General features: G+C 45.0%; 1 protein-coding gene across 8 annotated transcripts in view; it reads left to right on the top strand.

Annotated features, from left to right (window-relative positions):
• The window catches only part of LOC101155640 (protein NLRC3-like), a 122,932-nt gene that overhangs the window by 107,141 nt on the left and 1,332 nt on the right, over nt 1-14,459 (top strand). For all 8 annotated transcript variants that reach the window (XM_078935778.1, XM_078935781.1, XM_020711476.3 and 5 more), the window contains 3 exons: nt 3,851-4,024; nt 13,293-13,466; nt 14,225-14,398. In XM_078935778.1, the coding sequence (XP_078791904.1) occupies nt 3,851-4,024; nt 13,293-13,466; nt 14,225-14,398 (522 nt within the window). The remainder of the gene's footprint in view (nt 1-3,850; nt 4,025-13,292; nt 13,467-14,224; nt 14,399-14,459) is intronic.

The following is a 14,459-nucleotide window of genomic DNA, read 5'->3' as shown; positions in this document are numbered from 1 at the left end:
GCATACAGGAGTTGTTACCCAGTTGATCCGAGAGGCAAGAGAAAATCATTTGGCTTGATCTTACTAATGCTTATGGATCCATTCCGCACAAGCTGGTGGCAATGGCCCTGACGACATATCACGTTCCGGAGAAGATCAGATATCTGGTGCAGGATTACTACAGCAGTTTCTGTCTGCGATTCCCCTCAGGCTCAGTAACATCCGCATGGCACCGTCTGGAGAAAGGCATCATAACAGGTTGTACCATATCCGGGGTGCTGTTTGCCCTTGCGATGAACATGCTGGTCAAAGCAGCTGAAGCAGAATGCAGGGGTCCACTATCCAGATCAGGCACACGCCAACCACCAATTCGTGCCTTCATGGATGATTTGACTGTCACATCTACATCAGTGCCAGGATGTCGTTGGCTCCTCCAAGGGCTTGAGAGGCTTATGGCTTGGGCAAGAGTGGTGTTTAAGCCAGCTAAATCAAGGTCCCTTGTTCTGAGGAAAGGAAAAGTGGTGGAGAAGTTCCGTTTCCGCTTGGATGGAGTCCTAATTCCCTCAGTGTCAGAACAACCAGTGAAGAGCCTGGGGAAAGTCTTTGACGCCACACTGAAGGATAAGGCAGCAGTAGAGACAACGCACAAAGAGCTGAAAACCTGGCTAGCAGTGGTGGACAAGTCTGGTCTTCCAGGAAAGTTCAAAGCATGGATATATCATTATGGCATTCTACCAAGACTCTTGTGGCCATTACTGATATATGAAGTTCCAATTTCCAGCGTGGAGAGCTTTGAACGTAAAATCACCCAGTTTCTGCGCAGATGGCTGGGCCTGCCAAGGAGCTTAAGTAGTATAGCTCTTTATGGCCGTTCCAACAAGCTGCAACTCCCCCTTCACAAGCCTGATAGAAGAATTCAAAGTTACCAGAGCCAGAGAGGTGCTACTGTATAGAGACTCAAACGACACCAGTCTCCTCTGCAGGCGTCATGGTGCGAACCGGAAGGAAGTGGCAGGCTCAAGAGGCAGTTGCTCGTGCAGAAGCCAGGCTGAGACACAATGTCTTGCTTGGCAATGTGGCAGTGGGTAGAGCAGGTCTTGGAAGCCACTCAAGACCAAAATTCGACAGAGACAAAGGGAGGGAGAGACGGCAGCTGGTGCAGGAAGTGATCCGTACAGAGGTGGAAGAAGATCGTTACATCAAAGCTGTAGCCATGCTTCAGCAAGGTGCTTGGACGAGATGGAAAAATGCATCGACCCGCAAGATCACATGGTCAGAACTGTGGAAGTCAGAACCAGCCAGACTCAAGTTTCTGATCCAGTCGGTCTACGATGTACTTCCAAGCCCATCCAACCTGCACTGTTGGGGATTAGTTGAATCACCGGCTTGCACATTGTGCCAGGCAATAGGCACCCTGGAGCATGTTCTGAGCTGCTGCCCTAGGGCCTTGGGAGAAGGAAGGTATACATGGCGTCATGTCCAGGTTTTGAGGGCAGTGGCTGCCACCATCTGCACATGAATTCAACAAAGCAAACACCAGCTCCCAGAGAAGTGCAATATTGCTTTTGTCAGGGCAGAAGAGAAACCACAAGCAGAGCGTAAGATCTCAACTGGGCTGCTAGCATCAGCTTGTGACTGGAGATTACAAGTGGACCTGGGGAGAAAGCTTAAGTTTCCAGAGCACATCGCAGAGACTTCCCTCAGGCCAGACCTGGTTTTAACATCAGACGCCACAAAGCAAGTGGTGCTGCTGGAACTTACAGTACCCTGGGAAGATCGGATGTGCGAGGCCAACGAGCGGAAGAGAGCCAGATACTTGGAACTGGTGGAAGCCTGTAAGATGAGTGGCTGGAGGGCACGGTGTGAGCCATTTGAAGTGGGCTGCAGGGGTTTCCCAGGGCAATCCATGCACAGAGTACTCAAGCTCCTGGGTATTCGAGGGTTGCAGGAGAGAAAAGCCAACAAAACCATCAGTGAGGCAGCAGAAAGAGCCTCTAGGTGGCTGTGGATCAAGAGAGCAGATTCGTGGTGTAGCGCTGCTCAGACACAAGCTGGGGACTGATCACCCCCGGCTGGGTCGCCCAGGTGAGGGTGTATGATGATCTAAGAACCGAAACACCCCAAGACCCTGGGTTCATCACTGAGGATGTGTCCGAGCTGCACCAGTTGGTGTATTTAGTTACTAAGAGGCCATTCAATTGGCTGAAAGCGAGCACTCGTGTTTTGCTGATAAGTTTGATTGACAGATTCATCAGCCAATTGTAAATTAGTTGACCTGCCCATCTTTGATTCTGTACGGTCGGTCGCTAGCATGTTAGCTTTAGCATGGCTTCTGTAAGTTTATTGCCCTAGGTCGTCAGACATTACTGGCTTGTGCAACTTTCCAGTGGATTTGAAAGCAAGGCAACAGTGGTTGAATGCAGTTACGCACTGAATCCAGAGAACTGTCTGTTAGTGATGGGATTTGGAATGAATGTTTCACTCAGGATAGATACTTTATCCTTATTAGGTATGATACTAGCGTCATCCGACACCGGTCCCTTCTATGTTTTTTTGTTTTTTTTATTTGTCTGAAATAAATTATTATATTTCTTTTACAGAAAGATTTTTGTTTGTTTAGTCTGTTTTAATGTTACAAAGTTCTTTTTACAAGCTTTATGCTTTGTGGTTGTTTGTGGTAAACACTTTATTTGAGGTGCTGCAAAACAATTGATAAACTGTTAACAAAGTTAATTAATGCATTTGTTAAGCTTGTAAGCAGTTTAGAGTATGGACTTTGAAGACAATGGTCTGACTTTAGATGTTAATGAATCTTATAAACACTTTCAGGTATTTGCAAGACCTCTTTAATGCTAATAAATATCTTACTAGCATCTTACGCAATAATAAAGCCTATTAATTTGTTAAGTTAGTTTATTAAGCTTATGAACACTTAGGCTTGTGTGAGACATCTGTAATGCTAATAAATGTCTTACTAGAACCCCAAACAACAATAATACTTCTTAATTTGTTGACAAAGGTTGTTAATAAATCTTATTAAGCTTATTAACACTGAAACATTTTTTAGGCATCTATAATGCCAATAAATGTATCATTAGCATCTTAAAAACATCCTAATAATATTGCTTGTAAATGTGTTAACTAAGTAATTTAATAAACCTTATTAGACTGATTTTACTTATAAATGTCTTACTAAGACCCTAAAAATTATATTATAATGCTTGTTAATGCATAAAAAAAATTGTTAAAGAATCTTAATATAAAGTGTTACCGAGTCCTTCACTTTAAAATAAAAGAAATCTTCAATAAAGCCCCAACCCTTCATAAAAGTGAGGACTGTGGTCTGAACCCCAAAGGTCACAGTAGAACATTTGGATCACAAAGACGGACAGCTGTCACTCTGACCATGACGATGATGATTGAATGATTTTAATTAATGGTTATGATCCAGTTTTCTTAGAGTTTTCTGTTTTCCATTTTCAAAATGATATTTCATGTTTTCCGCTCTGAAGCTGTAAACAACAACAGTTCATCTTCCTGTTCTGTTGCTGAATAGTACTACTCTAAATATGAATTGATTCTGACAACTTTTGTTTCAGAGCGGTCCATGAAAATATAGTATTACATTAAACCAGTTTGCGGGCTAAAAATGTTCAGGGACAACTGCTCTAGAGTACAACCCCCAACACCCCACCCCCACACTTGACCTTATTATCTCCAGGAGATGGGCATTCAGTGTTTTGATGCACGTGGCATGAAATACTCGTTACATCAGTAGGATTTCAGAAAACCCACTTCCATTGTCACACTTGTACCATCTTGATGGTTGCATCTGTATTTCAAATTAAAATGTTCTTCTTTTTCATTTCAGGTTGAGGTACTGCGGTATGACAGATGTCAGTTGTGGCCGCATTGGCTCAGTGTTTGAGTCCAACCCGTCCAATCTGACAGAACTGGACCTCAGCAGGAACAACTTACAGGATTCAGGAGTGAAGAAGCTGTTTGGCTTTCTAAGGAGTCCAGACGGCAAATTAAGGACTCTGAGGTCAAATTTCATTTTTTAGTTCTTGCTTGGATCTCTGCAATGAAGTTTTTTTACATCAAGTGTCAGTAACTGGTGGTATAGAACCCATCATGCAGGAGACCAAGCATGGTAGCAGAAACTTAACTAATACAGTAAAATCACCAGAACATGACCAAAAGTGGCTGGGATGAGGGTCAGCTGGTAAGTCTGAATTCATGGTTCTTGACTGGAGAAAGGTAGTTTGCCATCTATGTCTGCCATCTGTGGGGGGAGTGTTCCTGCCCCAGGTGGAGGAGTTTAAATACCTTTGGGTCTTGTTCACTAGTGAGGGAAGACTAGAGCGTGAGATTGACAGGTGGATCGGAGCGGCGTCTGAAGTTATGCAGTCGCTGTATCGGTCCGTTGTGGTGAAGAGAGAGCTGAGGCAAAAAGCAAAGCCCTCAATTACCGGTCGATCTTCGTTCCAATACTCACCTATGGTCATGAGCTCTGGGTCATGATCAAAAGAACGAGGTCCTGAAAAAAAGCAGATGAGATGAGCTTCCTCCGCAGGGTGGCTGGGCGCTCCCTTAGAGATAGGGTGAGAAGTTCGGTCACCCGCGGAGAGCTCGGACTAGAACCACTTCTCCTCCACATCAAAAGGAGCCAGTTGAGGTGGCTCGGGCATCTAGTCCGGATGCCTCCTGGACGCCTCCCTGGGGAGGTGTTCTGAGCATGTCCCACTGGTTGGAGGCCCTGGGGAAGAACCAGGACACGATGTAGAAACTACGTCCCTCTGCTGGCCTGGGAATGCCTGAGTTGGAGGAAGTGGCTAGGGCGAGGGAAGTCTGGGCATCTTTGCTTAGACTGCTGCCCCCGCGACCCGGCCTTGGATAAACAGAAGAAGATGGATCGATGACCGAAAATATGGAGAAACAAAATGTGGAAAGGAGAACAGAATACCTAACAGGAACAAACTCAAAACCAGACACATATAGGACAAGTACTAGCTCCTTAATGAAATGCTGCATACACGATGTGTGCCCGTGATACATAAGTGCTTGTAGGATGACCAAACAATGTTTTCATGCACAGGGCATGAAATAATTGTCTAATTTCCTCAGTCAGGCTGCATGCAAGGAGTGCACATGTATCAATTGAACAGCACTAATGGGCCCTTAGAACAGTCTGCAGGATTTGGGTGGGTGAATACATGAAAAATTCATACAACTTGACTCCATGCCTAGCACAGGTTTGCCCAATTTTTTTTTTTTTTTTTTTTTTTAACTTGTTCTGTCCAACAGCTGAGCAAACAGATTAGAGCTGAAGGCTTTTTGTGTTGGACAGGTTTTACTATCACAAAAAGAGGTTATATAGCTTCAAGAAACTAGAGTGTAGATTTGTATAAACCCCTTTTTGTTGTATTATTTTTTATTTATTTGTTACATTTAGTGTGTGTGGGGAGGGAGAGGGGAAGAATGTGAGGGGAGGGTGGAAGAGAGTAAAAGGAAGAAAGGTGAAAAGGTGGGGGATACAAGCACTGATTTGAATAAGTTATTATTTTAAGCTGTAACAATTATACCAGATCTGCTGGAAAGACGAATGTTACATAAAAAGTGAAAATCTGACACTAAGACGAGCGAAAAAAATCTGTCCATCAATACACTGTAGGTAAGGAGGAGGGATGAAGCAGACAGGGAGCAGTGTGGTAGTGTGCACGTGCACGTGGGGGTGGAGATACATGCATGCTGCCGACGTGAACCGTGTGTTCATAAAGGGAGCCAGATCCTACCCAGCCAGACCAGGAGAGGGGAGGAGAGCCCCCCAGGCCAGAAGCCCCCCCAGCATCCGGACCCAGGCAGCCCGGGAGGGGAGGAGGAGGGGTCCGCCCACCCCCCCAATGCCCAGAGGCACAAGCGAACCCAGTGTCCGGCCCCCAGGCCACAAGACAGGAGCGCTTAGCCGTACCAGGCGGCAGCCATGGGGGCCGCCGGGCGCCGGACACCGAGACAAAGGCCAGGGACGAAGCCAGGGCCCCCGGAACCCATGAGCCGGCCACCACCCGACCAGCGCCCCGTCTCCGCAAGCCAGCCCAGGCACGCGACCTAAGCAACCCAGGGATCGCCACGCACCCACAGCCACCCCCCATAACCCTAAAACCCTACGCACTACAACCCCCCTCCCCGCCATAATATCTAAGCCCCCCTCCCCAACCCTCTCAGTGCCCTCCCCTCTCTGTGATGGGGAGGGAAAGCCCAAGAGGGTCCCAGCGAGCCAGCCCCCAGGTCCGTCCTACCCATGCACTCACACACACATACTCGCAATCATCTGGTTACCCTCCCTACCCCCGCCGCCACGCAGTAACCCCCCCCCCAGCCGGCCGACCCCCAGCGCCGTATGCCCGATCCTTCCCGCAGCTGACAGGATACCCATAAGCCCGGCCGCCCTGAGAGGACCAAGCGGGTGAAGACCGGCCGCCCCCCCCCCCGACCCCACCCATGTATGGAGGTGTGGGAGTGCTGTGTGTGTGCTGCAGGTAAAATAGGAGGTCACCAGTGTGGGGGGCTCCACCGTTGCCAAGCCGCAAAGCCCCCCACTCCGGAGTCCCTCTGTGAGTGGTGTGTATTTGCTGTGTGTGTGCTGCTAGCATGCAGTGTGTGTGTCTACAGAGGAAGTTAAAATTGTGGGGGGGGCCAGCGAAAGGTGAGCACGGATGTTTCACCGTGCCCCCCTCCACCAGACCCTCTCCACAAGGCCCTAGATGAATCAGAGTGTCTAATATGCAAGTAAAAAGCGGGGAGGAGGGCGGGTGCCAATGAGAACCCAGAGAGGGGCATCCCCAGTGAGCCCCGCCAGCATACCCCTCCCATCCAGATCCCGGGGCCCTATGTGCCTGTGTGCAATATTTGTTTGGGTGAGAGCGGGGAGGAGCGGGCGGATGGGCACAACCGGGGGAGAAGGCTCCCCCGAGCGACCGGCCCCCCAGCCGGCCGCGGTAGGCGCCCCCCCTTCCAGAGCGGCCGGGCAGCCAGAAACGGCAAACCAGCCGCAGTCGGAGGTCAGAGCCTCGTGGCGCCGAGAGACAGCCAGCAAGGAAGGGTCCCGGTGCCAGAACGGAGGGGCAGGGGGTCCAGCCCCACCATTCATACCCTGACCTCCCTAAGGACTAGCACACTGCCCCCCCCCAAAAAAAAATAAAATAATAATAATAATAATAATAATAAAATAATGAATAAAATAATAATAATAATAATAATGAAATAAACCCACCCAAGTGAACCCATTAACCCCTGCTGTGACTGCGGCGTTGACCCCCGGGGGGCCAGGCCACGCGCCAAACACCGGCCATGGGCAGACGACCCCAGGCCCCAGAGCCCCAGAGCCCCCCCCCCCAGCCCCCGCCACGGCGACCAGCCACCCAGCACGGCACCCGGCCGCCGTTCCCGGTCAGCCGCACTGCCTACCCTGCGCCCAGATGGCACCCGCCCAGGAACCCCTGCCAAGTTGCCGGCAGAGTGTGCGCCCCTACCACCACCCCACCCAGGCAACCAGATCCCCGAGCCGGGAGAACAACAGGCCCGGCAGAGCCCATCCCCCCAAACCCACCCCGGCCCACCCAACCAGCCAGGACCCGGCTCAACCTATCACCATCCCACCCCTACTAGGTGATGTGACTAACCAGCTGGAGCCAGGGAGAGTCTGAAGCCGACAGGTTTTTTGTGGAGGACATTATCTCTAAACTAATATGCTCTGACATGAGGTTTCTGTAGTGGTTGATGCTAAGATTATTTTTAGATGTCTAGTTTAGGAGGATAGTTTTCTTTGCGATACATACAGCGGTGAGAACCATATAGGCCTTGTTAGATTCCATGTTGATGTTATTCAGGTCACCTAATAAGCAGAATTTGGGGCAAGCAGGAATCTTATGATTAAACCAGATTGATAAATCCTCACAAACCTTACGCCAAAATGATTGGACAGGTGGACAGACCCACAGGGCATGCAAATAGTCGTCTATGTTGTTACCTATGCACTGTGTGCATATAGCAGACTGATTGAGACCCATTTTAAATAACCTCTGTCCGGTGTAGTGAGTTCTGTGGAGAATCTTGTATTGAATAAGTTGCAGATTAGGGCTTTTGGTCATATTAAAGGCATTCAAACAGATCTGTAGCCAAAATTGTTCACTAAAATTCAATGATAGCTCAGACTCCCATTTTGTCATGGGTAAGTAAATGGTTTCATCTATGTCTGATAACATCTTATAAATTTTGGAGGTGAGTTTGGGATTTTTAAGGTCCATGAAATGTGTTACTGTAAGGGGAGGGTCTAGGTCTATTTGGGTCAGGCAGTATTTAGTGCTTATAGCTGATTTAAGATGCTGATATTCTAGAAATTTGTTTATATTAATTCCATAGGTTGAGGATAACGTTGAGAGGGACATAAATTTTCTATTCTGAATTATATGCTGGAACTGCTGGATTCCTTTGTTCTTCCATGAAGCAAAATGAATCATGTTTTTGTTAATCAAAATGTCAGGGTTATTCCAAATGGGGGTGAGTTTGCATGGAAATAATGTGAGGTTGTTTTTTTTAAGAAAATCCCAGCAGGCTGTTAAGGATGATCTGATGTTTAAACTTCTGAAGCATTTGTGTTGTTTAATTTTAGAACTGAAGAAAGGTAAATTAGAAATATCTAGGTTATCACAGAGATTTTGTTCAATGTCTAGCCAGGATTCAGCCATTTTTGGACAAAAAACAATCTGTTCGCGGAGTAGTAGTCCTGGAAGTCTGGAAGGCCTAGTCCTCCTCTATCTTTAGGTTTTTTAATAGTTTTTAAACTAATCCGTGGAGGTTTACCTTCCCAGAGGTATTGGGAAATGAATGAGTCTAATGATTTGAACCAAGTAGTTGGAGGTTTGGAAGGAATCATTGAAAATAGTTAGTTAATTTTTGGGAGAATCATCATTTTTATGGCTGCAACTCTCCCGATTAGAGAAATGGGTAGAGTTTTCCATCTAGTGAGATCAGCCTCGGTTGTTTTAAGTAGTTGGGTGTGGTTTAGCTTGAGTAGATCAGAAAGCCTAGAGGAGATATTTATACCTAAGTACTTTATGTTGCCTGTTTGTATTTTAATAGATGACGGATTTAGATAATTGCAATTAATTGGTAGAATTGTGCTTTTTGACCAGTTTATGGAGTATTCTGAAACTGAGGAAAATCTATTAATTAGGGAGATGATTTGGCAGATGGAAGATTGTGAATTAGGAGTAAATAGTAAAACATCATCTGCATAAAGACTTATTTTGTGTTCTAAATTTTTGGTTTGAATGCCTTCAATGTCTCGACTTTGCCTAATAGCAGCAGCTAGAGGTTCAATAAATAGTGCAAATAAAGACGGAGATAGTGGACAGCCTTGTCTGGTTCCTCTTTGTAAATTAAAGCTTGGAGATGTTTGATCATTTGTTCTGATACGAGCATTAGGAGAGGCATATAGTATTTTAATCCAGTTAATAAATGATTTTCCAAAGCCAAATTTGTTCAGGGTGGCTATTAAAAATTTCCAGTTGACTCGATCAAATGCCTTTTCGGCGTCCAGTGACAAAATGGTTGCTTCTCGGTTGTTGATGGTTGTATAATCTATGAGGTTGATTAATCTGCGCATGTTGGTAGATGAATGTCTACCCTTTATAAAGCCTGTTTGGTCAGGATGTATTAGAGAGGGAACTACCTTCTCCAGCCTTCCCGCCAAAGCTTTGCAGATTATTTTAAGATCTGCATTAATCAGCGATATGGGTCGATAGCTGGATGGTGATGTGGGATCTTTTCCAGGTTTCAGAAGTAAGATTATATTAGCAGAATTCATATTTGGAGGTAGATAATTGTTGTCCTTGATTTCTATTGTCATTCTGAGAAAAATGGGAGCTAAGATTTGCCAAAACTCTTTATAAAATTCTGTTGGGAAGACGTCTGGTCCTGGAGCTTTTTTACTAGGCATGTTGGTTAATGCTTTATGTAGTTCTTCTTTAGTAAAAGGGGACTCCAGGGCTGTGATTTGTTCCTCTGTTGGTCTAGGCAAATCTATGCTATTGAGAAAACTGTTGATGTCATTGTCAGAAGGATTAATTTGGGATGAGTAGAGAGATTGGTAAAAGTTTTTAAAAACTGAATTTATTGCAGCTGGATCATGTGTTGCATTTCCTGTTAGGTCTATGACTGATGAAATAGTTGTCTTCTCTTTTTTTATTTTGAGTTGATTTGCCAAATATTTCCCAGATTTATTACTGTGATCAAACCTCTCCAAGCGTAGTCTCTGTAATAAAAACTGTGTTCTTTGATTAGTTATTTCATTTAATTCGATTCTTACTTTCCTTATTTGTTGTAGAGTTTGATCATCTGGGGAGTTGCTGTAGGTTTCCTCTAACAGTCTGATTTTTTGCTCTAAATCCACTAGTTTAGAGTTTTCTTTTCTTTTTTTGTGGGATGAGAAGGCGATTATTTTTCCTCTCATGACTGCTTTCCCGGCCTCCCATAAAAGGCACGAGGAAATACCTGGGTGGTCATTATTTTCAAGATATGAGGACCATTCTTTAGCAAAGAAATCTATAAAATTAGGGTCTCTAAGCAACGATGTATTGAACCTCCAGCTCCTTAATGAAGGTGGTGATGTTTTGTTTTTAAGAGTCAGGAAAACTGGTGCGTGGTCGCTGATAGTAATGGGGTGGATCTGTGCTTCCGTAGCTATGCTCAACAAGGAGCTGTTAACCAAGAAATAATCTAGTCTTGAGTATGATTGATGAACTGTGGAGAAAAAGGTATAAGCTCTTTTCGTGGGGTGGAATAAACGCCAAACATCACAAAGACCAAAATCCTCCATGTACTGTTTAACAGTGTTTGTGGATTGCCAGATTCTAAGATTTCCTGTGTTATTTAGTCTATCCATCTCTGGATCTAAACACATGTTGAGGTCACCTGCAATGATTAGCGATTTGTCTGTATGTTCAGATAGCGCAGAGAAGAAGGAATGAAAGAATTTAGGGTCATCTACGTTGGGGGCGTACACATTAGCTAAACACAGCTGCATATTTTGAGTGGAAAGAGTGACTATTATAAATCTTCCTTCTGGGTCTATGACTGTACTAGTTTCTGTGAATTTAATTTCCCTATTTATCATAATTGTTACTCCTCTCTGTCTAGAATTATAACAGGCTTTATATACGTTGGGAAAACCTGCTGTGGCGAGAATATTCACTGAGGAATTAGACATATGAGTTTCTTGAAGAAACGCAAAATCAGTTTTGAGATCTTTTAATTTGCTCATTATTTTCAGTCTCTTCTCTCTGGTTCCAGCTCCGTGCACATTCCAAGTAACTAACCTTAGGGTGGACATGCTGCTGTTGAGGTGAATGCTAGAAACTGTATGTTGTTGATGGAGGCAAAAATGAGTATATATGTACACATAATTGTGTGCTTGATGTTGCTATGAGGCTTTATGTGTAATGTACAGTGCATGTGATGTAATGCTGGACATCCTGAGTGTCTGAGTGTGTTGTGCAGATCAGTACTATTGTAGAGTGGCTGGGTTATGTGGCAGCTTAGGTGAGGGGGAGGGAATAGTGTGTGAAAAAAGAAAAAAGGGAAAGGAGTGCAGAGGGGGGGATAACTAAGGAAACAGGGAGGGTAGAAACAGAACAAACCTATCATGAACAGGCTTGAAGCTGCTGAGGAGACTGGTGGTGATTTTACCTAAAGTGGAAAACCTTTATGCCCCGTGAGTTATGCCCAGTGTGTCACATATAAGCATAAACTGACACCTGTGCAGAGAGTGTAAAGGGTGTGGATACATATCTGGTTTAGAATAGCCAGGGAGTGACGTTTGGGTCGCGGTGGAGCTGTCCATTCACATAGAGTCGGTCCACAGAGATGACAGCGCAGGCCCCTTCACTCAGAAATTTCTTCCTGATGGGGAACAGGATCCTTCGGCGCTCCAAGATTTCTTTGGGGAACTGATCATCCATCCTGAAGTCGGTTCCCCGGAGCTCCCTGCCACGGCGCCTCACCTCTTCCTTCTCCTTGTGAAGGACAAACTTGGCCACGATGGGTCTGGGCCTGCGGTTCCCAGGTCTCCCTGCTTCCATGCGATGCACACAGTGATAGTTTATGGTTTTAACTTTTTCCTCTGGAAGCTTTAGCTGGCTTTGAATAAAGTTTTTAATTTTTTCCTCGGCGTTTTCTTCTGGTGTTTCTGGTATTCCCATGACCACCAGGTTATCTCTCATGGATCTTGATTGAAGATCCAGAATGGACTCCTTGATCTTCTTATTTTCTTCAGAGAGTTGGCTCATTCCATCAGTGATGGACCTTACCGACTCCCTCAGCGCTGAATTCTCCGCGGTCAGGGTTTCCACTTGTTTTTGGGAAAATTCTAGAGCATCCTTGATCTCTTGAAATTCCCGGTGAAGAACTTCCAGGAGGGAAAGACGGCTGTCGAAGCTGGATAGTTTGGCATCAATGCTAAGAAGCATATCCCACGCGTTAGATTCAAACTCCGTCTTCGGTGGAGAAGCTCCCGGTGATTCTTCGGGTCGGCTCCGCTTGGTGGGGCCGGCTGGCTTGGCTGACTGAGGGGTTTTTCCCATGACGAGACGCTCGTATTGCTCGTCGATGTAGCTTGTCAGGCTGTCCAGATCCTCCTCGCTGCTGCAGCGAAGAGCGAAAGATATTCCGCTGGCTTGTTTGTTGTTTTAGTCTCCCAGGATTAAATCATCTTATTTTCCACCAGGTCTCGAGCCGGTCCGCGTCACAGCGTCATGCTAACCCGGAAGTCTCCCCACTTCTCACATTGGTGGGCCGATTGGTGCCAATTTTTCATCCACACACAACCCATTTCAACCTGTAAAGGCGGTTGTGACTAAAGCTTAACTCTCTAAAAAAAGTTTAATAAGCCTTAAGAAAAATCAAACTACCAACACAGGGACAGGTGTTGCTCATACCAATAGAACTGCTTTCATGTTATAGTCTTTGTTTTGAACTCTACTGCACTTACCGATAGAACAAAAAGGGCTTGATGTGTTACAGATGAATGTGTCATCATATCACATAATCTTCTTTCCCAAGTTCCTCATTTGCTGTTTTGGGACACATGCAGAAAAAGTGATGAGTTTCTGAATTCACGCAATTAATGTTTGCTCTCATTTGTTTCTTTAAATTTCTCTACATTACTTAACGTCCATTGTTATTGTGCTGAGCACTTCATATAGGAAGATTTCCAATGAGACTTTTTAAATGTAGCTTTTTTTTTCCTGTAATAGGTTGAGGAACTGCAGTTTGTCAGAGATCAGCTGCGAGATTCTGGTCTCCGCTCTAAAGTCCAACCCGTCCCGCCTGACAGAACTGGACCTAAGTGAAAACTATCTGAAGGATTTAGGAGGGAAGCATCTGTGTGGTTTTCTGGAGAGTCTTCACTGCAGACTGAAGACTCTGAGGTCAGTGTTTTAAATCCTGTTTGTCTGGACATCCAGATAGTGTAGAATAGCCTAATTTATTACTGTTGGATGAAGGAATTTTCATCACGGCAACAATCACACACACTCAAATTCACACTTAAGGACTTTGAAAGGTTTTTGGACTATGTGGGGAAAACTCGAGTACACAGGAAAAAAAAAACCCATGCATGCAAAAGGATAACATTCAAATTCCACAGTGAAAACAAAAAACCCCAGGCCTTTCCCACTGTGAGGCTAGAATGCGAACCACTACACCACATGCACCCCTGGCTAAACTAAAAGTGCTAATTGCTAATGTTAGTTATCAAACGTAAGTTTCAGCTTCTTTTAGGACTGTTAGCAGAGTGTTGTGTTATTTATTGTGTAAATATTAATAAAAATGAGAGCTATAGGTACATTAAATGCTTTTTAAGTCAATTAATCCCCTCCTTTAAACCTTTGAGAAAACCATCCATAGCGAAGGAGTTTCATTAGTGCATTTAAGACCGTCTGAACATCAACTTTCTGATTGGAATATTGATTTAGTTTTTGTTTATTTTATTGATTTTATAATCCTGATGAAGTGTCTCTGACGTGATCAACTTTGTTCTGATGTCTTAAACTGAAATGATGATGATCCACTGAAACAAGGACAGTACTGACTGATCAGAACACAAAGCAGAACTAAACACGATTCACCTGAACACACCTGACAGCAACGTAGATGATGTCATCTCCCTTTTTCTGTCTGCATTCAGGCTGAAGAAATGCAGTTTGACAAAGGTCATCTGTCTTAATCTGATCTCGGCCCTGAAGTCGAATCCGTCTCATCTGGAAGAACTGGACCTGAGTGGAAATGACCTGCATGATTCAGATGTTCAGAAGCTCTTTGATCTGATGGACAGTCCAGACTACAAACTAAAAACTGTGAGGTCAGTAGATGTTTGAGTCCTGCTGTTCTTCATGGTCTTTACTGATGCGTCACTGACACTG

The sequence above is a fragment of the Oryzias latipes genome, chromosome 18 (genome assembly GCF_053564925.1).
Source record: "Oryzias latipes strain Hd-rR chromosome 18, Olatipes_Hd-rR_3.1".
Lineage (NCBI taxonomy): Eukaryota > Metazoa > Chordata > Actinopteri > Beloniformes > Adrianichthyidae > Oryzias > Oryzias latipes.
The sequence above is the reverse complement of the archived record's forward strand: the minus strand, read 5'-3'. Positions and strand labels throughout refer to the sequence as shown.